Consider the following 24327-nt stretch of genomic DNA (forward strand, 5'->3'; position numbering starts at 1 on the left):
TTTCACTGACTGCATCATTATTTAAATGTTTGCAATCTAAACAGTTCTATTGAGTCCAACTTTTGGGAAGCAGAAGTCACCTCACCATGATTCCCATTGCTTCCTGGTCCATAGGAAACATACCATGAAAGACTAGTACTTTTGTGATCATGTTATAGAGTAAGAATTACAAATGCTTCCCAAATAGTGAACAGAATATTGATACATGACGACAGTCCATAACAGGACACTATAATGACTTACAGCACTTTTAATGATGGTCAACAAATCTTATCTATCTATATTTCTTCATGCTGGAACACGTTTCTAAACCCCGTTAGTATGAAACCCTTAATGACTATAAGTCACACCTTAAAATAAAAACTGTGACTTCACTTCTATTACTTTATCTACTTATTTACGAACGGAAAAAGAAGCTAAATTGTGTCATTTAAAACTTCAGAAACTTAGGCTGCTCTCATTCTCCCCAGATTTCCAAGCAGGTAATTTTCCTTTTCATAATAAACTTTTCCACAGAAAGGATGTGGAGGGCAGGGTTGTTGCCATGTCAGAGGGCACATGACTTCACTCACTGTTGGTGAGGTATGCTGATGGCAAGCTTTCTGTTGACCCTGAGTTTTCACTGTTTGTGCTGGCCAAGCTCAACTTCCTTGTTTTTCCTTGTGGTTGATCGGATGCATTTGGAGATCCAGGACTCTCCTGAGAGAAAGGTATGTTCAAAGAGCTGTTCTCAAGGAACAGAGCACTGTGGTTGTGGATAGCATCACCTGCAAGTTACAGAAACAAACAAACAAAATTTTAAAAGCCACAATGGGATGAATAACATGCTTCACAAAGCTCATACAAAAGAACAGTTTTTTCTCGGTAATCTTCTTTGGTTCCACACTTCTAAATATGTCTGTGCCATTCTATCCCAGATTTCTTGTTTTTAGCATTTTAGCACACTGGTATTTCAAAACCTCTTGAGCTGCGTAATGAGAGAATGCTTAAAAGAACAACAGGTAAGGAGAGCTACGAAAACAGGCACTGTACCGAGGTGGTGAGATCTGCCGTCCCCCAGTGGGTATCTCTGGTACCGCGGGACACTGAATGGAGGCAGGAGATGGAATCCTTTCTCCAGCAATGGTTCAAGTCTGCAGGCAGAGGGGTCGGCAGAGTGAAAGAAACTGTACACTTGGCTGCAGGCTGGGCGAACCTGGCATACTTGGATGAGAATGAGATGGAGAGTTCAGTATTGCTCCTTTATAATTTTCAAATAGTCTATACAGAAATAGGGTTAATATGGTCTTCTGCAAACTCCAGACTAGCACACATCTGGCCACAAGAAACTTAACCAAGTTGTTTGCTATTTCATGTATAAAAAACACTTCACTGTAAATGAGTTCACAGAGACGTCATAATTTGAGATGCAGGCATGTAGCAGACATGAAGGCCAGCCAGAGAAATAGACAGAAGGATGGAAAAACAAGTTTAAAAATATTGTAAATATATTATTGAGCATTACAGTTATCATGCTCAGCACTTCAAATATTTACAAGCAAAATGTTTTGATGGGCCTGTTACATCCAGAGGACTTAAACCTAGGTGACAACAGAAGCAGGCAGATGACACAAAGCACTGCAGTTTCTGAAGTCACCTTATGGAAGCTAATGTATAGAAATGTGGCCGGTCATTAAGGTAATCAAGCAGCCTGTACTCTAACCCCAGAAAGAGCTTACCATCCAGGCCAGGCAGAACAGTACTCCTCATGGCCAGCACCAAACCAAGCGGCGATCCAAAGAGGAAGAAATCAGACACCTCAAATTCAAATCGGCCCAGGTTTACTTCTGAGAAACTGGAATTCACAGGAGGAAATTCTGCACCATCTTTCAACACACTTGAGTGGATGCTGATCAAAGAAAACACACTGATTCAACAACAATGAAGAAGGCACCCAGAGAAAAAAAAACATTACCAAAACAGGCTTCCTAGAAAGCTCTAGCATCTGTATCTAGATCCAAGCAATATGCCTTAAACTGTAGACAGATATTGCAGTATAGCAGCCACTTATGATTATTCTCAGTGCAGCTATTCAGTAAATTTACTGCCTCCGATATGCAAGAGTTTTCTACAGTTATTCTACAGAATACTTACCGGTAAGTTATGCAAAGACTCTGAAGACTGAAGTTTACCTCACCTCCCTTTTAGCAGTACAGAGGTACGTAAGTTTATTCTGAAACTTCTGCTACAAATTCTGATCTACTCAAGTTGTATAAGAACAATGGAATTAAAAAGTTATAGACAAAGTATGTTACATGGGTACACAAAAAGCATTGTTCTAATCTGTTCCCTGAGCTATGAACTAGAATTTCACTACTTTTCAACTGTTTATTACAGGTTAAAATTAGTGATGTTTATACACAGCTTTTAATCTTTTAAGTGATTTTAACACTTTCATTTACTTTACATGACATATACATTCATGAGGTAATGTGCTGATAGACTTGCCATTGAATGGAGCCTATTTCTTTTAGTCAGTCATCAAACACTAGTTACCTAGACAGGAAAGCATGATGCTGGGTTATAGTATCGCAGTCATAGGTGGATGAGTCACTCTGTTTCCTAGACAACGGCTGCCTTGGCTTCTCGTCCTCCATGATTCCCAAGATATCAATATTGCTTTTGCTCAGGCGTTTGCTGCCACCCAGACTGGAATCCTCTGCTAAGAGGGGATTATCCTTCAGAGAATGAACAGAGCAAAAGCAAGATTTAGACAGTGACTGAAATACAACAGAGCTGATATGAAATGGTATGCATTCGGCTTCACTTTATCCAAGAAAGGGTAGAAGGGGTTAGACTTTCTCTCTGCAAGATAAGGAAAGACATGAAGACAAAATTTCCCTCTAAGATGTATAGCCTAAAAGCTGGAAGGAGAATCAGGAATTTTAAGAGGGGGAAGGAGGAGGTGTAACACAAAAGCTTTATCCCTCATGACTTCCTCATCCTTAGAGAACTATAAATATCATAAGGTAATCAGAAGGGGTCTTACCTGCATGCACAAAATGCCCATTACAACATTAATGGTCTTGCTCATCATGTTCCGTGGATGTGGGACCTGATTTTTTTAAGAATGTGAACTTCTGCGGGATTCAAGAGGAGAGCAGTGGTACCATGTCTTTAAGGTACCCCTTAAAATAGGAAATATATTTATTTATTGTTCATTTCCTCCAACACTTCTGCAGCTTGCACCAGCATCCTCCCTGACATATTCCTATTATCCTCAGACTTTTATGCCTGCATCCATTTCAGTAGCCAATACGAATGCTGCTTTTGAAAACAAATGCTGCTTTTCAAAACAAAGGCCGTTGGACTGAATCCACCCATTCATGCATGAGACCTGGGTGCATGAGGCACGCAAGATCTGGTTCTTTCTAACAACTGTGTAATCTAATTCTCTGTAAATCTCCTAAACCTGTGAACTATTCGGAGAATGTAACAGTCATAATAATAGTCATAATAATCTAGCTTATTATAGACTACTTTGAAATAAACAGAAGGGAACTATATAAACCAAATTTACTCTGTTTTCACAGATTATAAATAGAATATAAAATGCAATGGTTGAGAGTACCTCAGTCTCATCCTTCTTTCCAACTAGTTTCATTTCACAAATGCCCCTGACATTTGTGAAATGGTAAAGTAAAAAAATTCTATATTTCTGCATCTCAAACTCGTCCAATGAGATCCATTTCTACTGGAGACACCAAGGGAGACATAAAACAAAACAAACAAAACAACAAACAGACAAAAAAAAGGTAAAAAAAAAAATTAGTCTTCCTGTATGTGCTTCATAGGAGCAAGCTGAGAACAACGGACAGAAAGACAATATAAGGAAGGAAAAGAATACTGAACACAATGAGTAGTAGAGATGAAAACAGGAGAAGAAAAGAGAAAAAATGCAGAGAGGAATGGGAGGGAAGCTCTGTGGTATCAGGAAAGAGAGGAATACAGGAAAGTTGGAACTATAAGAGCAGTGAAGAAGAAAGAACCTGTACTGCCCAGAGCCTGATCCCCACTCTCATCATCAGCCCTGGCACAACCAACCCCACTGCAGGACTGAGATCCAGGAGGATGATGTCTCCATTTACTTTGCTTGCAATACACTGTCCTCAGCGCTGGTACCATCAAAGACCGGCTGCTGAGAATCCAGAGCCATGTTATTAATGGTGAGTAATTCTCCTTCCTGAAAACATTTAGAGGGTGTCTTGGGAGTACTCCCATCACACGTAACTACCAACTGAACCCAGCAGGTTGGTACCACTGAGCCCATTTTTCAGCAGTTAGGCAAGAGTCAAGAGAGGAAACAATGTGGCCAGGGTCAGGAAACCATCAAAGAATGGAGCATGGACACCTGATTCAGTGTCAGCTCTAATACGTGACATTTCCTCTCCATATCCACTTGAGTCTGAAGTACTTAAAGAAAATTGAAATTCAACTAATCTTAAGTGTTGAACACAATAATGAAGCTTACATGCCAGTATTACTTTAAAAAAATTGTGCTTTTACTTTCATAAAATCTTTCCTGTGTCACAATTAGAATTAATCCTCCCTTCTCTGCAATTATAGCACTCGTACAGACACATTCAAAGATCCTCAGGTGACTTGCATTCCTTATCAGGCAGGAGGCACTCTTTCACCCGCCACTGAAACTTATTAATGAACACGTTTTAATGCTAGACTACCTCCAGGCAGTAGCATAAGGAATTTCAGACCCTATGTGAACAAATACATTATAAAGAAAAAAGATTTTGGCAAAAACAGTCTACCAGAGACTGAGGACATGTTTGCATCTACAGTTAGGGATAAAATAAAGGGCACTCACTAATCCCACTTTAAAGTTTTACGGATAAAGCCTTCCCTAGTGATTGCTGTATATCATAAAACTGAAGCTGCAAACTGCATTTCAGACAGCAATTTTTTGATATATGAGCAAAATCCCTTGATATCATGGCAAATTACCAAATACTTAAATTTTCTGTTGTTTATATGGAGCCGATTTCCTCCAGGGAATTAATCTATAGGGTTTCAGCTGTGTGGAGTTTTTCTCTTCACCTGGATGCTGCTGATGCTTCCTCTCCTGCTACTGTTCTGACTCTCATCAGCTGTATTAGAATTATAGCAGATGGCATCAAAGCCCAAAATTCCTCCAATGCAGTCACCAACGAGACACACCTGAGGAAATAAAAAGAATTTATGTGGAGAGATGTACCATGGGTTTTGGTTTTTTTAAAAAGCGCCACAGCACTGCAGAGGAGCTGCTGTCTTTCTTTACACCCGTGTTCCTGGTTTTTACACCTTAGGTCCTATTGCAGCTGAAAATGTGGAGCCACTTTCTCCCACTTCCTTTTATCTCCAGACATATGCCCAATGCCAAGAATATTTGTCTCAGGGACTATTTTGACCAACTGGGAGTTCTGCCTAATGGGTTAAAATTCCTCCAGCTGCTTGCAGCCAGATTCCAGCTCGAAAAGTCCAGATCGACAGACAACTGGTCTCACAGAGACTTTAAGCCACTTAACATTTCCTCCAGAGTCATACAGGGAAGAGCATCAAATCAGATTAAAAACGGACTGGTACTCCCCTGTCAGGACAAGGGAACAGAACTTTTAAATGAGGTATTAAGCAGAGAGATTCACTCTTGCTTCACATTTAATATAAACACACAAGCTACATCCAGAGAATAGATCTGGGAATTAATATACATACAGTACTAAAATTGATAATTCAATAGTTGGAGTAGTCAAACTAGAATCTACCTCACCAGTCAATTCCACTGAACACTTCTCCGCCCTACTGGAGAGGATGCTTTCTGCCTGTCCCTCTGCCTTTGCCTGAGGATGGGTAACAGCTGTCTTACCTTTCTCCTTGATAATAACCCACACGGTTCCACAGGTTGTAGTAACCATTTCTCTCCAATTCCCAAACTGAAGCAAACGTCTAGTCTGTTGTTCCCAACTCCAATTAGTTTAACAGAAGACACTACCTCTCCTTAGAAAACTTAACTTGCTTCTAGCCTTAATTCAGCTTAGCTACAACACTAAACTACAAGTTTTGGATAACAGGATGTTGTGCGGGATTTCTTCCAAGTAAAGTGTGTAAGGAAAAGTGAGTGCTTCAAGATGCAGATAGGGAAAAACCTCAAACTTCTCAGTGCATCTCCACATACCACACTCTCTTAAAATAGCACATTTCTTGGGATAAAAATATTTTTAAAAATAAAATAAAACATAAAAATACATGAAAGTATCACTGTACTCTGTATTAAATGTCTTTTTTCTTTTTCTGAAGCCTGGAGGTCACTGTACTTTAAGGAAGCGCATGTTTCCAGCTACATGGAGGGCCTCATCACAAAATAATTTCAGTAACTCACACAGGGTAGCAGTACCATATTTATTCTATGTGAAGCAGGAAAGAACCGGGGTTTGTAGTCTAAAGATGGAGAAGCAGGAACAATAACTGTGACATGTCGGCCGGAAGAAATCTGCAGGTAACTTCACTGGGGAGGTGAGTCACACCAGAAAAATTACATGACTTTCCCCAAGTGACACAGGAAGTCTGCAACACTGCTGGCAGCCGAGTATTTGTCTTTTAAGTTTCTTTACCGTCAATTGTTTTATAACTACTGTGATGGACGCAAAAGAAAATAGCAATAGTTAAATGCTGGATTCCTTTTGCTCTTAGTGAGAAAGGCCCCAGCTTTTCTATCAGCTATAGCAGGTGTGTGAGGAACTCAGTAGCACAGGTTATCATCTGTCTCGGGCTGGCATGCTTGTTCAGTGCTTAGCACACCACACAACTAAGGCTCTTATACATTAGCAGAGCTCAAAGCAAGTAAGAGCTTAGGGGTCAAAATGCTCGTGGGAGAAGGCACAGTATCTTCTACCAACTGAGTAAGTCCAGGTTAGATACTGCACAGGATTCCAGAAGTGTCTTTCTCATGGTGGGCACTGAGAAGGCATTTTGCATAGGTAATGCCATGCTAACGTTCACTCATCATATTCACAGCTTTGTTCCACAACTCAATACCTTGAACACAATGGCTTAAAAAGAAACAGCCTTGCTCCAAATAAATTTTACTTTGATATAAGAGAAAATAGTCCTACCTGTCCATTAAAACCAGCCCCATCCGTAGATTTGAGAAATTCATTGTAAACTTGATTGGCTCTACTGATCACCATGGCAACTGCCTCCTGGTACTGAGGGGATGAAACAGCCAGCAAGGGCAAGGCAGCCAGTGGGATGTGGTCTTCACTGCTGCTGAGACAGCTCTCATCATAGCTGTAGGGATTGAGGCTAGAGAAGGACAAGGTATCATCAGGAAAAATGCAAGAGGCAGCACACAGCATTAGAGAATGAACAGTTACTTACTAACAGAAATGGGTTGGGCTATTGCGGTTCACAATGAGAGAATACAGGAAGGATCATTTTCTCACAGAATTCAACTGCTTAAAAAAATAAAGGAGTTACTGCTTTATGCGAATGAGATCACGCTAGATGGCACTTCTGTACTTAAACATACTTGGTGCAATTTTTCCACATACAAGTAGACAATTCAGAACAGCAAAGAGATGATTCCATTTTGGCACTTTTTTTCCCCCCACATAACAACTTACTACATCAAATAATGGGATCCCACCATCATAATGGAATATTGTTCCCTAGAACACAAGTGTGACACAAGTATGCATATATAAACATTTTTCCCAGTGTCCCATCCTTCCAACAAGATTGAATAATCCTGTACACATTCCGAAATCACACTTAAATGTCTGCATACTAACATTTCACAAAAAGGAGGTGACTTGACTGAAAACGCAAGCTTAATTTTGATAGGATGTCAGCTTTATTTTTGCTTGGATGTGCACCCTGTAAGTTTCTCAGCAAATCTGTCAATCATGTCTTGACTGATTTTTACTGACGAGTGGGGAAAACTTCACAGGGAGCCAAAGATGCAAGGCACATTCGTGCGTGCCCGATTCTCTTACAGTTAATTGACTATCCTTTAGAGCTTAAAGTCAGAAGTATTTTGGATAATTCAGCTCATCCAAAGTTCATCCGAAACTGCAAGCAGGCGACTTCAACACTGTTTTGTATTCATGTTCTTTAGGAAGTTGGTGGGCTATCCCAATATTAAAAAGCAAGCCGCTTGAAACAGAATGAATCTACGTCTTTTCTAAAACCCGCATGCTTGAGTCTATTACTAGGGTAATGGAAGAAGAACAGGAGATTTGCAATGCTCAGGTATGGAAGCTGGTCTGTGTTGAAGTCCTCAGCCTCACTGGACATTTCCACACTTGTCTCCTGTTGAAGCCCTCCAACGATTTTGTATTTTTCATCCGAAGTGGTATAACAGTTTCTATGTCCTGGAGCTCAGCTGGTCTGCCAAGCTGTGTCCATTTAGTAACTAACACAGCTTCATTTTGCCAGCTGATTAGATCATCCAAATGCACGGCAGACATACAGTTATGAATACTAACTCTAAAAACAAAAAATGAACCTTAAAAACCTACATTAAAAGGCCTCATTTACTATAACAATTGGTAGATAACACCTCAGAAAGGGAAAGGGGAAACACAGAAGGAAAAAAAAAAGTGAATGTTTGAAATGGACAAAAAAAAAAAAATACCTGCATATGTTTTCATAATACAAGTAAAATGCAAACAATATTCAAAGAGAACTACACAAAACAGAGTCAGTGGCAGAATAAACAGCTGGTAATTTTTTTTTTTTGGTGGCTAAAGGAATATAGATTGAACTGAAATTGAGCAATTATTGTCTAGACAATTAATCACAGTTTACTGGCCTAGAAATGAAGGTCTAGGTTTCTTAATTTCCATTTATTTTATTGTAAAGGTTGGAGCCACAGAGACCTCTGTTATTATCATAGACACAACACAAAGGGAAGAAAGATCCAGACCACTGAAAGAGCGTATGGAAGAGATTGAGTTGTTTATTAGTGCTGAAGCTGAGACAAACAGGTAAAACATCAGCACTGGAGTGGAGAGGAACACAACCCTTGTTATCTTGATTCATTGGCAAGACACTGCAGGAGGTCCTTCCAAAGCACACGCTTGGAAACTCCACACTTTCACAAAGGCTGGAGATGGAGAGGGAAACCACAAGGAAGCAGCTGAAATCACTAAGTGACAGATAATCCAGCCACCAGTGTTATAACCTAACACCTCCCTGATCAAAGGCAGCAAGGACAAGGCTGCGAGGCACGACTGGTCTGCCATGGTGGGCAGGAGAACACCTGGCTCCGGGGAGAAGTGACGGGTGGCGCAGTGGCACCTGCCAGCCGGGACCGCTGGGACCGCTCCGAGGGGATGGGGCTGAGGAGGTATTTGACCTTGGCGGGGGCGCTGGTGAGGAGGAAAGGAGGCACAAGTGAATAAAAGTTTATTCTGACTGCAGAAAGCATCTGGCTAGATGCAGATCAAGACAAAATACTGGTCTCTGCTCAAAACTTCCTCAGGTAAGCAGTCCCTGACCATGGCAGAGGTGCGAGGAGAAGGCAGAGGGGGAAATCATCCATGTGGTAACACTTGTTTGGAGAACACAGCAGTTTTTTGACGTTTATGGTTTGGCTATCTGCACTCCATGCTGACAGTCCTAGGGACTTGCTATTTCTGTTTCTGAATGCCAGAATATGCATTTACTTCCTCTGGTTTCAGGATAAAAGAAAAACAAGTAAAGGAAAATACTCAAATCATAATGACTGGACTTCTCCATATACTTTCTAATTAAATTATAAAAGTATTTTTAAAAATCAATTAGGAAAATGCAACACCAAGAGTCTACATTACAGGACCAACCACTATGCAAGGGGCATGCAAGGGGCTGAGCACTCCAAAACTCATCCAACAAAACACTTTAATCTCATTTCATTATTCACCTGCTTACTTCCCTACTTCAGTGTTCGCCTTCTAAATTTAACTTTTGTCTTGGCCTTTTTTTCCCTTCTGTCTCCTCCCCTCTGCATTTCCCCCCAGATCTGCAATTACTATTCTCCAGTTTGGCTAATACTGTAATTCAGGAGCTCTAGTCTGAATTGTGAATCAATGTATACTCATCAAATCATATGCTATAAAAAGCATAACAGTTGATCCACTCTGGGATATTTTTTTCTCCCTGAAGAGGGAAGAGATGGTTCTCGACTCATCTAGCTGGAACAAGAATGTGCCTAAGTTTTAACCCTTATCTATCCTTAGCAGCAGAAACAGAGCTAAGTGTCACAGAAGATCATTCATACATTATAAATTTACACAGGCTGCATAAACAGTGTCTTTCTGATTTATATGAGAAATACAGGCAACTGAATGTCATAGGAATAGATGGGAACAGACCAGATTAAACAATCTGAAACATTTACTAGATGGAGTGATTTTGCCTTGAAAGATCCCTTTCCTTTGAGCCACTGTTTGTAGGCAGGGAGGAGAAGCGCATAGGTGCATTTAGATGAAAAGTCCCAGTGGATTTCCCCTGATTCTGGGCAGGCTCAGCATCCAGACACAGCACAATTCGAAACCTATGCCAAGGTACAGAGCAGGTTGTACTGACTTGGCATGCACTATGCCTGCACATTCATGAAATCGCAGATACATTCAAACCAAACAAGAAATCTCGTGCTGCTGCTTAGTCAGTCATCTGGCTCACTCTCGATGAAACGTTACAGTAATTAGGAACACACACTTCTTTCCGCACAGTTTGCTACATGAAATGTTTACCACAAGTTTATGCTCCACAGCTGCATCCTGGAGTTCTGGCTGTGAAAGCTGCTGGCATGAAGCTGCAGAAATGCGAGAGCACGGAATCATCTCTCCTTTTGTCAGCTCCAAATGGGTACATCACAAGCAGCTCCATGCAAGAACACACCAAGGCAATACCAATCTTATGTCAGTGCTGGGAATGATTCTATAGGCCATGCAAACATCCAGCTCTGCTATTTTCAGTCTGGCTGAATGCTATGTGCTGCAACAAGAGGAAATCAAAAAACAGAGAAAGAAAGTGGGAGCTCCATTCATTTGGGCTGCCACCACACACTCTTCCTTTCACTCTACCAGCTCTTCTTCCAGACAGTTGAGACCCGTAGGCACTGAAATATGGGATACCCAAGAGACACTACCAACCCTGTGTCAATCAATGGCCTCAATGAGCAAGGATGACCTCCCAAACACTCTTTGATGCTTCACCTCCTCTTCTAATACCAGTCCTCTTGCTTTACAGGGCAGCAACTTGGATGCACTCCAGTCAGGCACACCTTCCTTCCACCAGTCTGGTCTGCACCGTGCTACCTCTTCTTCCTATATGCCTGCCACGGCTTTAAGTCTAGCTAGTATTTCAGAACATTCATGTATTCCCCATCTGTCCTCTCTAACTCTGTCATCTGGAAAGCGGGCGTCACCTTTCCTGCATGTTACGGTCCAAAATGTGGTTGTAGACCTCTTCAACCTCAACTCTTCTGCAGGATTTTCTGCTCAACGTGAGGTTCAAATGTAACCTTGGGCACTATACTGCAACAAAAAGTATAAAAGTGATCATCACTTAGGGGAAGCCCCAGACAAAGCTGACAGAAGTTTCTCCTTGCTCAGAAAAGAAATCAAGCAAATCTGATTCTCCTCTCCGCATTACTACAGAATTCACTAGTTATTCCTGGTTTAGACTTGTAGAAGAGTTGAAGCAGGCCCAAGAGCATGTGTTTCTTTCTCCTTTCTCTATCATGTCATTTAAAATATTTATGTCAAGGAAAATATCACTAAGGAAAGAAATGTTACCTGAAAAGTTTCTCTCATTTAATAAGTGAATTTCTCACCCACTTTTTTAGTCTTGAAAGAGCAGCTACTGAAGTGGATACCGCCAATGGAAATTTTCCTTTGTTATTTTAAAATTCATTTCACTAGAGCCACAGGGACAAGTAACATCAAAAATATTTTAAGATTTTAATCCTTTCCTTTACTGAGTACTCTGTATCTGCTCAACTATCCTCTAGAATACTGCTTGGGCTAGTACCAGAACTAGAGCACAATTAGAACTGCACTACCAGAATTGATAGAATATAATCGATTATCATTACAACAATGTGGAAGCCTTGCAGTAAGCAAAAGATTAAGAAGGATTCACAACATTTTATTATGAAAAAGACAGGTCACAGAGAGCCATTCAAAACCACACTGCAAAGCCAAACATTAGAATATGCAAATCAACTTACTTGGAAACAAGCGAAAAAGCTGCTGAACAGATTGCTGGACAGGGAACAAGTCTCATTAAGATGTGGCCCAAAGCAGCAGGGAAATGCGCTCGGGTCACTTTCTCAAACACAGAACTGAAGGTGTTGATGTCTGCCAGCTTGCTGCTGTGGTCCCCACCTCCAGTGTCCAAGATGTTCCCCCCATGTAGGATCAAAATCAGCACATGAGTTTTGCAGTTCTGGTGTTGAACTCCTTCCTGTGAGAAAAACAGGGAATAAGAAGGGTGGAAGCATTTTTATGGGCAGCATTGGTACACCTGGTGTCAGTGTTCACAAGCAGTTAGCAGTGATTTTTTTTCTCCCACCTCCGCTGTGATCTTTTTGTGATGTTTGCCTTCTCTAGTGGGGGTGGTGTGTGTGTGTGCGCGCCCTGTGTTGCATTTAATTCAATTATGTCCAAACCAGGTAGAGCACACTATGCTCTGCCAGAAAATCCTTGCAGTACAGATGTAGGTTTCGTATCAACAAAGATTATAAACAGGTTTGTGTACATCAAAAGCTATTTAAAATATTTTGAGACTGGAGAAGAATTCCAACATCCACAGACAGCCTAAGCGAACGTCTGTCCAGGTATTGTGAACAAGGCCGCTGCATTTACTGAAAAGGTTCTAACTCAAAGCATCACAGGTTCTAAGAAGATAAATTTCTCTGCCAATGAAAACATCCAGTAAAAGCAGATGATGCAGTTCTCTCAGCCTTTTGAGACTGGCAACCTTTTATCAAAATGAAAAATGCAGCTAACTTACCCAGACATTTACTTAAAGTGTTAAAAAAAAAAAAGGTATCATTGCTGATATCCATAAACCTCACAAATACATGCATAAACAGACAATAATTAGTGTGCTCCACATTTTCAGGGAGCTGTAGGATTGGAATTCCTCAAAAATTGAAAAGTAAACATTTCTGTTGCATGCCGTATGTGAAGACAGAGGACCTTAATCAATTAACTGGAAGGAACACACCTTTTTTAGATTCTTTGCTGCTGCTTAAAAAGAGAGAAGCAATTCTGTTACTATCAATTCCACGACTGCTGCTGAATCTGCTTCACAAAACCTGCATTTCCACTGAAGTACTAAGTAGACATAACAATTTCTCTTCAGCGAACTAAGTCATATTTCCACCTAAGTTAATGATGCAATGTCTAAAAAGCTTGTGATGACATGACAGTATTTCCACACATCTGCTCCTTGGAAATCAGCACGGCTTGTTTTGGGAAACAATCTCACCTCATTGTCCTCCTGTATTTCAACACTGCCTTGTGCCGGAAACCTTTGTTTTCTTAAAGAGGCTCTATATAATTCACCTGAAAGGAAAAGAGACATAAGAGACCACATAAATATTTGGCTGCCTCATCTTTTACAGACACCTATGGAGGTAAGGCACATTTCTAGTTTCAAGACAAAAAGATCTGTTCGCAGGAAATCCCGTGGACAAACAGACCAACAGACAAGGGTTGTATTTTAAAACTTCAGCTCACTCAAGTGTTGCAGCCTTAAAATTCAACTTGACTCACCAGGGTTAGCTGTTCTGAGAAAAACTGGAAGGCCTTCCTCCCCCCAAGACACATACTAGTTTTAGGAGTTAATGAGAAAGGACTGTACTAAATAAAAATATCAAACTAGTTCACTGACAGCTTTCTTGATTTGAACACATTTTCCTCTGTTTCTTCCAGCGTGTCAGAAGAAAATAAACCTATCACATAACACTATAGATTACTCAGTTTACTTTTTTCTTGGCATTCTGAGTTCACACCCTGTTTGTGGTTCCACTCCATTTGATGTATGTTTACAGGCAGTCTGCCAGACCCCAATAGACCAGGCTGTAATTTCCATCTCACCAAGAACACGGATTAAGCAGGGTCTAGCCAGCTTATGCTAAAAGTACTGAATTTAGTCCAAAACACTTTTTGAACACTCTCTACTCTTCTGCATTAGGATTGAGCGCTAATTCTACAGCAGATTCTACCACGATCATTCCTTAGAGCCAGTAGAAATTTATTCAACCTCTGTGGCTATGTTTCTTTGTAATTAAAAGCAAGGTAATTATTCTTGCCTTTCCAGCAGGCAAGGATTTAAAGGTTTAGTCATTTAATACTTGTATAAAACAAAACAACAAAACCAAAACATCAGAAAACAAACCCAACAGTAACACCACACCCCCATAAACACTGAACTTCCAGCAAATGCAATTGCTTTCTGAAGCCTCTGCTATTTAAAGCTGCTTCTACTTAGAGTTGTTTCCAACAGCCTGTCCAGAAGACTCATTTTTTCTGAAGGTCATCTTTTGAAAATCTGACAGGTTTTCAACACCTAAACTCACAACAGAACCAGCACCACAGAAACATTATTTTTGTGTCACGAAAAAGGATTATTCAGGGCCACGGGGCACCACTTTATAGCGAACCACAATATTTATCTTCAAGAGATACTGAAACAGGAAACTCGGGACTCCTCAACACATGCTCACAAACCTCTTCAGTTATGTGTACGGTGCAACGCAGTAGACAAAATACTTCCTTGGACTACTTGTGTGCTGTTAATTAGGGTGGAAGTCAGAGTGAAAACAAGAGAACTTGCTTTAGGTACAAAGCACAAGGTGGTGACAGTCCCCAAAGAAAATTGCTATTTCCATTATCGCACTCCCAAGAGAAATTATGCTGTTTCTTGCCATCTGCTGTGCTATTACTAGCCATTTATAATGACAAGCCCATCATGAGAAATATGTTCACACAACGGCTGTAACATATGCTTTGTATTAACAAATGATAAATGATAAATACACTGCAGACGCAGTTTCACAGACTGCACTGTTTAGAAGAAGACAATGGCACGTGTCACTGAGCCCAGTCCTGTTCTGGAAGCCACAACACAGGATGGTGCCTGTGTTAACTTCCACACTGTTTCTTCTTGAATGAATCTTACACACACACGTGACCAGATCTCGTACATGATTCCGGCAGAGCACTGGAACAGAGGCAACACGCAGCGTTTAGCTGAGGACCCAACTCCAAGAGCTCCTCAGCTCCGGTTCTCAGATGAGCTGGGCAAAGCACGACTTCCAAAGGGGAAGGGGCTGGCACAGGGCGACGGTGTGTGCTCATGAACACAGCTGCAGAAACAGCCAACAGACCTCTCACTCTGCACTCAATGAGGGCAACCGACAATGGTTCCCAGAGAGAACTGTGATGATAGAAAACATCTCTCATTTCTGTAAGACAATTTGTTCTCTTTAACAAGCAATGCAAAAAAAGCACAGAAAGATCAACAGCACGACAGGGGAATACACTCCTCAAAGCAGTGCAGCAGCAGCAGCAAGGGAACCCTAGCAATGCCAGGCATGGCACTACTTTTCATTCCTACAGCACCTGGAAACTTTAACAGCAACACCTCTTTAATCACAGATGGGAGAAGGAACTCTGGAGCACAAAGCACCAAAGGCTTCTATGCTCCAAATCGAGCCACATTGTACTGTTGTGTATGAGCCATTGTGTATCCCAGCAGCTTCACCCTCCAAGGCTCCATCTCTGCCACTCTAGCCAATGCTATAAGGCACTATCTAATGCCTTAAATAATGTTACAGGCACTTGGCTTGATACATTTTCATAATCCACATTTAAAATAAATACCTTTAAAACAAAACTCAAACGAATCCTAGTCCATCCACACCCATCTCCCTTCTCAACATAACACCAGACCTGTGCTGGTTAACATTTCTATTGTATTATCTTTAGTTGTTTTATGGCCTTGGTACAAAGAAAAAAGAGAAGAATTTCAGCTCACGTTGTTTTTCCTGTAGAAAGCCAGATGAGCAAAATGCAGACTCTTCACCTGCAAAAGGAAAAAAAACAAAACAAAACAAACCAACACAATGTGAAACAGGATTGCTTTACATTAACACCCATTTCTTTACTTTTTTTGCAGTACTGCAGTAAATATTTTGCAATTGACCACTATGCTGATTTATAAAACTCTGATTGCTTCAGTGGGAATAGCTCAGCATACGACACACTTGAAAACTGCTCTAATCTATTCATCAAAATGGTTAGTCTAAAAGCCAGATTTTACTCTTCATTTCAAGAAGGGCACCATAGGCAACGAAAATGTAGCTAGAAGTCTATTTGATTACCTGTAGCATTAGCCACTGAATCTCTAGATAACTAAGAACTGGCATAGCTTATCTAGCTACACAGAATAGATGCTTAGTTCAAATATTTAATTAGCAGTGCTTTTAATAATGTCTCTGTCCTTCCATTCCTTCCAGTCGACTTGTCCAAGGAAACTTGCAAGTACAAAGGGATTTTCTCAGACCCAAATAGAAAAACCTAAAATACAGACGCATTAGGATACAGGAATAGAAAGGCCTTTTATTTAATTTGTGCATATAGATAAAGGCCTCCCACAGCACTCAGGCCATTTCTGCCATGGAGGGTAAACACCTTTGCCATCATTCCGCTGCTACAGAAATGAAAGCCCCAATGGTACCACCCCACAGCTACTATCAGAACCAGGATGGGAACACAGGTTTCTTAATCCCTTCTCTATTACAGATTCCTTCTTTGGAGGCCCAGGCAAAACTTACTCTTTCTCCTGGAGCCTACCTACTATTTGAGCATATTCAAGGAAGCAATAGTGATGTTACTCTTCTGCTGAGACACAGTCTGAATAAACAACAGAGGCAATGTTATATTCTATGTATTTGGAAATAAAAAACCAGACTGGTCAAATGACAACAGGTGGTGGCACTCCATGATATGTGAATAAAACAGAGCATGTGTTGCAATGGCTTGCCCCCTGATTTTCTTGTGTTTAGTGAAAGCTTCTGCCCAGTGCCTCAAGAAGACTAGAGAACCTGTATGCACTGTTCCTCATCTCATGAATCAAAAATGCGGTTTACGCCAAACCTCATTAGGGTTTATACATAACAAACAATAATTTTTCTCCTCTGATGGATGCAGCAGTACAGAATAAGAGCTCTGCCACAATTCTCTTCTTCTTCAGATGCCCCAGCTATCACAACTGACAACTTGGCTTTTAAAGGGAGTAAAAAGAATTTTAAAAAAATGACAGGCTCTTCAATCTACAGCATAGAAATCTACTCTTCTCCATTCTTTGTGCTGAAACTGCAAGCAAAGAGACCACTTTGGTACCTGACTTTTGAGGAATGAAAATTATTTGAATGAACCACTTTCCAAACTCCACATACAACCTCTTTCATTTTCAGTTCCTCACCACAGAAATTCGCAGACTGTTGTCCTGCCAAAGAGCTTGGGTCACAACCATTATCTGCTTTCAGCTTATTAAGGAAGAAGTATTATCTGCAACAGCTCACAGGGAAAGTAATTGTTGAGGCAAAGCTGCCATCAGTCATTGCCTTGGAAAGAACCTGTGAAGCTCCGAGGAATGAAAGAACTAAAAGTAAAAACCAGGCCTCCTGTCAAGAGCACAAACCAGCCTTCTGAAGCGCTTATATACACAATTCTATCAGTTACAACATGACTGGAAAACGAGTTTCATGAAAACTCCTTCCCATGACAGCTTTTAAACGGCTTGCAGACAGAAATTCTCCATCTCAAAAGAAGAACTCTTGATGGAAAGTGAAGTCAGTTTCACTACAGAATTTAAATTAATTTTTATTCGGCAGGTTTCAAAAACAGACAATTACTTCTTTTTAAAGCTTTACTAACAAATTTCAACTTTGAATGTAAGTTTGTAACATCTAGATTTAGATCTTTTGGTATGCGTCACTGTGTCTCTCCCACATTTTTCATTGTTAAAAGAGAATACCAAGAACAGGTTGGGAGAAAAAATTAAACAAAAACATGAAGGCAAAACAAAAACACCAGAAAGGAAACACTTCTTTTCAGATGCCAAGTAGTATGTAAAAGTCATCACTGGTGTGAGCACAATTATGTCAAACTTGGGAAAGTAGGGGAGAGGAAAGGAAGTGATATACCTGCAGATGGTATGACCGCTGCATGGGAATGGCAGCCAAGGAAACTGCAGGCACAGCGGCACCGAGGCAAGAACACACGCTGATTTCAGCATGTGGACCAGATCTTAGTACAGCTTTAAAAAGGAAAAGGGAATCTGTGGAGGGACTGCAAGGAAAGCAATACTCTCTGCAGCAGGACTCAGCTGTCAGCTAAAAAAATATTTTAGCAGTTAGTTTAAACTTCCTCCCTTATGTGTATATTTGCTGAGCTATATTCTGGAACATACAACATCACAAAATTAAATGACGGTAGTTGCAGGACACTAGTAACCCGCCCTAGTATAAACTGCTGCCATGATGATTTGCAGAAATCAAATTCACTACTTCCCTCTAAAACCTACTGCTAGAAGGAAACTCTTCTTTATACGAGCCATCTGATGTGTTTTAGAAGGCTGTTGACTATTCTAGCTTCCAGCCTTCCCTTCCACTGTTCACTAAGCCAAATTTTCTGTTTGCCATTCTTCACATTATTAGGCAGTGGCAGATGCTACTGCAATAAACAGCATAAACACTACAGCCAGCTATGTACAAACACCCTGGAACTAATTACATGACTCTAGGAGGACATGACAAGGAGCGCGAGATCACGTGCGACTGAGGGGAAGGAAGAGAGCAGTTTGTTTACACAGAACATTCACTGTGGACAAAATTAGGCGAGGCAGCCTTCAGAGGAGACAGAGAAAGAAACACTAGTACAAGGTAAAAATCACTACACCGAAAGCAGGGTCATGAGGATGTAGAGCAGTTTGTTTTTAATATTGAGTGTTCTGACCATTGCATAAATGTTGCAGAACCACAACAGGGAAGGCATCTGCATCGACATAATTTACGCAGCTCTACAAGTTTTTAATTCAGCTTGATTGCTGTTTCTGTTATTTTCTCTAATGAAAACTTAATAAATTTAAATGCCGCTGCGAGTCTTCCACCAGACTTACTTCTGCCTTTGATGAGAAAGGTTGTGCTGGTCAAGTGCTCTCAGTTGTACTTACTGAGAATCAATGGCTAAATTAAATTATATACTCGCCATTTACAAAGTTTCTGAGGACCTTGTCTGTCTCACATTGGAATTGCAGCATTACTTAAGTAGCATCCAGTGGGTCTTCAGCTCTGCCTAGAGCATACTGCATATTCCCATACATCTTCATTTGTCGAAAGAGCCCATAATTATGTGCTTTATTAACCAATTTATTAAACCATGAAAAAGAACCAGTGCTCTACTCTCAATAATCCTTCTATCAGCTTTGTTTCTTAACAGCAGAAACCTTTAAAAACACTCTCTTATAACTCTTTCCTTAGTGTACAACACAAATGACACTACAGAAAAAAAAACCAAACCAAAACACACACAAAAAACGCCACCAAACAAAACCATCCTCATATAATGGGTGTTAAAATGAAAACAAGCATTCTAAATCTTTGCCAGCCCTGGAAGAAATAAAGAAATATCTGCAAGAATGGAAGGATAGCTGGTTCTTGCCAAGTTACTTAGAAGACTAACTCATATTTGATGTAATGCTGTATTAATTTTTCTCACTACTTTGTAGCAGAGAAAACGGTACATTTACAAAACATATAGGTTCTCTTACAAATTGCCATTGAATCTCTGACTCCAAATGAAGTTACCAAGCAACGTGAGGCCTTGATATCATTGTTAAAAGCAAATGCAGAACAGATAATTTTTTTCTTCTCTAATTATCTGTTTAACAATTGTAAATACACTCTGTGTATTGTGTCTACCTGTCAATTAAATACTATAAAAAGAAATCATTCTCATGGTAGGTAATCAAGAAGTTTGTGACTCAAATATTACTTTCATATACCTGTATACTAAAATAGACCTGTTCACAGCTATCTTCAAGATTGACAACATGCAGCAAATCCATAAAGAAAAGACTCCTGAAAAGGCTCTAAAAAAGGACAAATTCATCAAGTTCTTTAAGAAGCTACATTAATATACAAGCACCATTATACATGAGCCCTATATCACTGACGGATAAGAAAGCTAGGTCCTTCTCTCTCCCTAAAGTCAATGAGGTAACTTTAATTTTCAAATGACTAGGTAATTTAAGAGCCAAAGTAACAATTAAAGGAAGACTGCTTAGGCTTTTGTCCTAGGTCCCGTATTCTTACTGGTGTATGAATGCCCATTTCCCAGTCATGTCAGTGGCACATAGTTACCTCAACATTTACCTAAAACTGGCCCCAAATATTCCTGAAAGTATGTGTCCCCTCAAAAATTACAGATAACGATTTGTTGACTTCAAGGAACAAAATAACCCTGTGACAATGACCAACAAGTCTCTTATATACGTTGTGGTCTTGTAATCTATCTCATAGCTGTTGAACGAGTCCAACACCAACTTCCCGCTGAAGTCAATAAATTTGTATTACCTGGCCTGCCAGAGAAGTTTTCTCCTGAAAGAGATCATTGCAATTCCTCTGACAGCCCTAAAATACTACTTACATGTCTGTGTAAATCTTTTAACTATGAGATGCCATAAATGGTATTTCTGCCGAGTATTTACATAATATCTGACAACTAATTGCTTCAGTAGTCAGATTTTCTTGTTAACTTTAAATTAATATTTAAAGCAAGCTAAACATTACCTTGATTTTCTTCCAGCTTCCCAATTGTTTCTATCTGTTCAACAAGGTCGTTAGAGTTCCACTGGCTCATCCCTATAAGAATGGCACTTTTTCCTTCCACCATCTCTTCTGTAGGAGGAAAAAGGAGAATATAATAAATTGCGGTGACGAACAAGAGAAAAAAAAGAGAACTAGTAATTGGAGAGAAATAAACACTCATCATGGTACCTAATGGGCATATAAAACTGGTTAGCATATGCAGGATTGTCTAGGAAAACTGCTGGCTTACTGATATGCCCTACACCATACCTACCTGCTTCAAATATTGTGTGCAGGAAAACCATGGAAAAGAGAGGACTGCCTGAATTTTTGCAAAGCAGAGGGAAGAATGGACACACAGACCAGTTTAAGGCATAAATGAACGAGAGTTCAAGGCAAGCGGGAAGTAAGGAGGAACAAACACAGAATAAATTGAGCCCTTCTAAGGAAAGCAGGAGTACTTTGTATCCCTTTGTCTTCTCATAAAGAAATTGTAGGACGAAATAACTTTTGTAAGGATAAATTGCATCTGGCACTTTAACTTGCCAATAACAAGAACAGACTCCAATGCTGTGAAGTGAAATTGCATTTGAAAATGTAGATTGTTTATGAAGGCCAAGCCTGACTGTGAAACTGGAACACCTTGGAGTCTGTCTAGGTCTGCATTATGAAAAACAGTTCGACCTACACCCTGCACTGCACCCGGTTTGCAGCGTTCAGTCCCTGTGCTATCTCAGGTGTGCAGAAGCCAGCAAGTCCTGTCTACTCCCGACACTTCTCTGTGCCTCTTTAAGTGACTATAGAGATGTGATAATCTATTTTGTGCTAGAAAAGGTAAAGTGGAGCCCTGACATTTTTGTGAGCAGTCTGGTAAGGAGACAGAATACCTTTTATCTGTAATATTTTTTTTTTCCGCTTTCATTGATGATGCTTGCTTGAGATTGGAAGTCATAACAAAATTCAGAGTGAGTTGTTTCCTCAATTACCCTTACTGAATACACAAACTTGGGCTTGAGTTTTTGTGCCCATTTAAACCTTTAGCATACCACAGTGTTTCTGAAATGCAGTTAGTCCACAAAGAATGCAACTACATGCATCTAAGCAAAAGATTTCCCCCTCCTCTCTTCACATATGTGCTTATCCGCAACCCTCTGCTGCTGAGGCGCTGGCAGCAGAATACCCTTGAAGTCTGAAGAACGGAGAACTTTCTGCATGCCGCGTGGAAAGCAAGAAACAAAGCAAAGTTTGGGCAAAAGGAAACAGTAAAATATTACTTCTCCCTTTCTCTATGGATTTCACTAAATGAAGTAGCTAGCCAGGGCAGATGAATCAACAGTCAAAAAAATGTACAGCTGCTCCATCTCAAACACAGGTGCTCGATTCTCTGTTTACAAGGCTGTCAGCCAAAAATTCGTTTGACCCCAGCTGTTTTTCCGAACACAAAAGCAGCTCACTGAAGTATTGTTTTAATTGTGCCCACTGCTGTGCCCCTTACTTCAGGCTGTCTCTGAAGTGCAAATTACATGTGGTTAGATGCAGAGCCTGGGATAGCTTCCAAATTCTCCCATAAAGAAACATAGTACTAAACTCCAGCTGCACTGTGCAGAAGGTCCTTTCAGCTGCAAGAGTATCAAACATCAACGAAGCGCTCTGTATAAATAACAGAGAATGGGTGAGAAATACAGGTAAGAAACATTACAGGAAACGGTAATGCTGTAGATAGAGTCAGGATATCAAGCTACTTCATTTCTAGGAGGTGACAGCTACAGTCTCTCTCCTGGACACGTTCTCCTCACCCCAGCACGGACAAGCTCCTGCAGTTTCTCTGGTGCTACATTTAATCCACTGATAATGCAAATTACTTTAGCCCACACATACTTTACCAAAGATACAAGCTCCCTCATCACTCAGAGAGCTTCTGAGCATAGACACGCCTTCTGCCTCTTTTGCTAGTATCTATGCTTTTGTGTATATTTATTTTCCTGACATTTAAACACTTCGTTATTACTGACCGTTTGGGAGAAAGTATCTGGAATCAGGAATAGACACCATCTATCTGTTTCAGGCAACAGCTTAAAAATATTTATGAACAGGGAGGTTTAGAAGACTGTTGCATACAGTTTGCACAGAAATATCTGGAAACTCTAATACCTTGTCTCTTGTAAAGTCTTGTAAGCAGAGGAGGTGACGAAAGACCATGATTGGAGTCCATGGATATAATATACTACAAAAACCAGACACAAAGAGCCACCCTAATGCCCCAGATGCAGGAGTAGCACTGGCAACAGCAAGAACTTGGGTCTCTTCCAAATGAATGGTAAACCACATATCATCAGCAATTAATGTATCACATGGAAAATAATACACAGAAGAGCCTCCCATGGATGTTTAAACTTGAGGCAGGGGGAATGACACCCACTAAAAACTGAAGCAAGATACACATCTTTACATTAAGGCATTCACAAGCCATCTTTGCAACATAGCCTTTCTTAAAACTCACATACCTGAGTGAACGAGGATCAGAACCCTCACACCTTGAGAGGCTTTTTGCTAAGCACAGCAGAATTTTACATCACATTGTTGTCTTAGAGCACAAACACACTGAGGAGCGCTTAGATCTCCCAAACTTCCACTTCAGTTTGTGGACGGCATTTCCAAATAACGTTCAAGTTGCTCAGCAGAGCATTTTAAAATTAAATAAATGAGACTAGTGGATCTATTTGCAAGAGAGGAAGGTGCAGCAAATTAAGGGCAGCTCTTAATTAGCAAAGAGCTGCCATAGCCTCTTCCATGAATAACAATATTGAGAAAGCACACACAGAGCCTGGCTTGAAATACATACCATGTATCTATTTGTTTCAGCTTTATATAAACAAAGTAATACAGAAGGCAGTGCCATAAGGCTCATTTGAAAAAAGCAAAACTAATGACAAAAGTTTTTACGCACACTAAACAAACCTTGCTGGATAAAATGAGGCAGCTGTATTCCACACAACCTTTCCAATTTTTAGCAAAGCTGTCAGCAGGCTTTTGACTATAACATCTGCTACAGTTACACACTCATGAGGCAAGAAAAAAAATGCCCTCACATTCTAAATCAGAAGCCTAGTGCACAGATAAAGAAATTATGGGTAACTTATGTTTCTGATAGGTCAGATTCTCACCTGCTGGACTAGTTTAAATCCAGAATAACCATTCAAGTTGGAGTTCATTTGAATTTAAAGTAGGTCAAAAAGTGGCTGCAAAATCCCCTGCAAACAGCGATACTACCATTTGCATCTTCTCACAAACATGCCATCAACTGTTAACTTTGCTGCTTCTGACGGAGTCCACAAAAAGCCCGAAATCACCTCCCAGGTGCTTTAAGAATAACCATCATCAACAGCTTCCTCTTAAATACCCCTCTAATTTCCAGCCACCTGCCA

At 40.4% G+C, this 24327-nt stretch overlaps 1 protein-coding gene across 2 annotated transcripts in view; it reads right to left on the reverse strand.

Annotated features, from left to right (window-relative positions):
- The window catches only part of PITPNM3 (PITPNM family member 3), a 54143-nt gene that overhangs the window by 13948 nt on the left and 15868 nt on the right, over positions 1-24327 (reverse strand). For both annotated transcript variants that reach the window (XM_065646905.1, XM_065646904.1), the window contains 10 exons: positions 20885-20992; positions 16066-16113; positions 13513-13589; positions 12248-12483; positions 7143-7332; positions 5092-5211; positions 2536-2717; positions 1719-1888; positions 1033-1203; positions 573-767 (listed from right to left, as the gene is read on the reverse strand). In XM_065646905.1, the coding sequence (XP_065502977.1) occupies positions 573-767; positions 1033-1203; positions 1719-1888; positions 2536-2717; positions 5092-5211; positions 7143-7332; positions 12248-12483; positions 13513-13589; positions 16066-16113; positions 20885-20992 (1497 nt within the window). The remainder of the gene's footprint in view (positions 1-572; positions 768-1032; positions 1204-1718; positions 1889-2535; positions 2718-5091; positions 5212-7142; positions 7333-12247; positions 12484-13512; positions 13590-16065; positions 16114-20884; positions 20993-24327) is intronic.

Source organism: Caloenas nicobarica, chromosome 17, assembly GCF_036013445.1.
Source record: "Caloenas nicobarica isolate bCalNic1 chromosome 17, bCalNic1.hap1, whole genome shotgun sequence".
In the NCBI taxonomy this organism is placed as follows: Eukaryota; Metazoa; Chordata; class Aves; order Columbiformes; family Columbidae; genus Caloenas; species Caloenas nicobarica.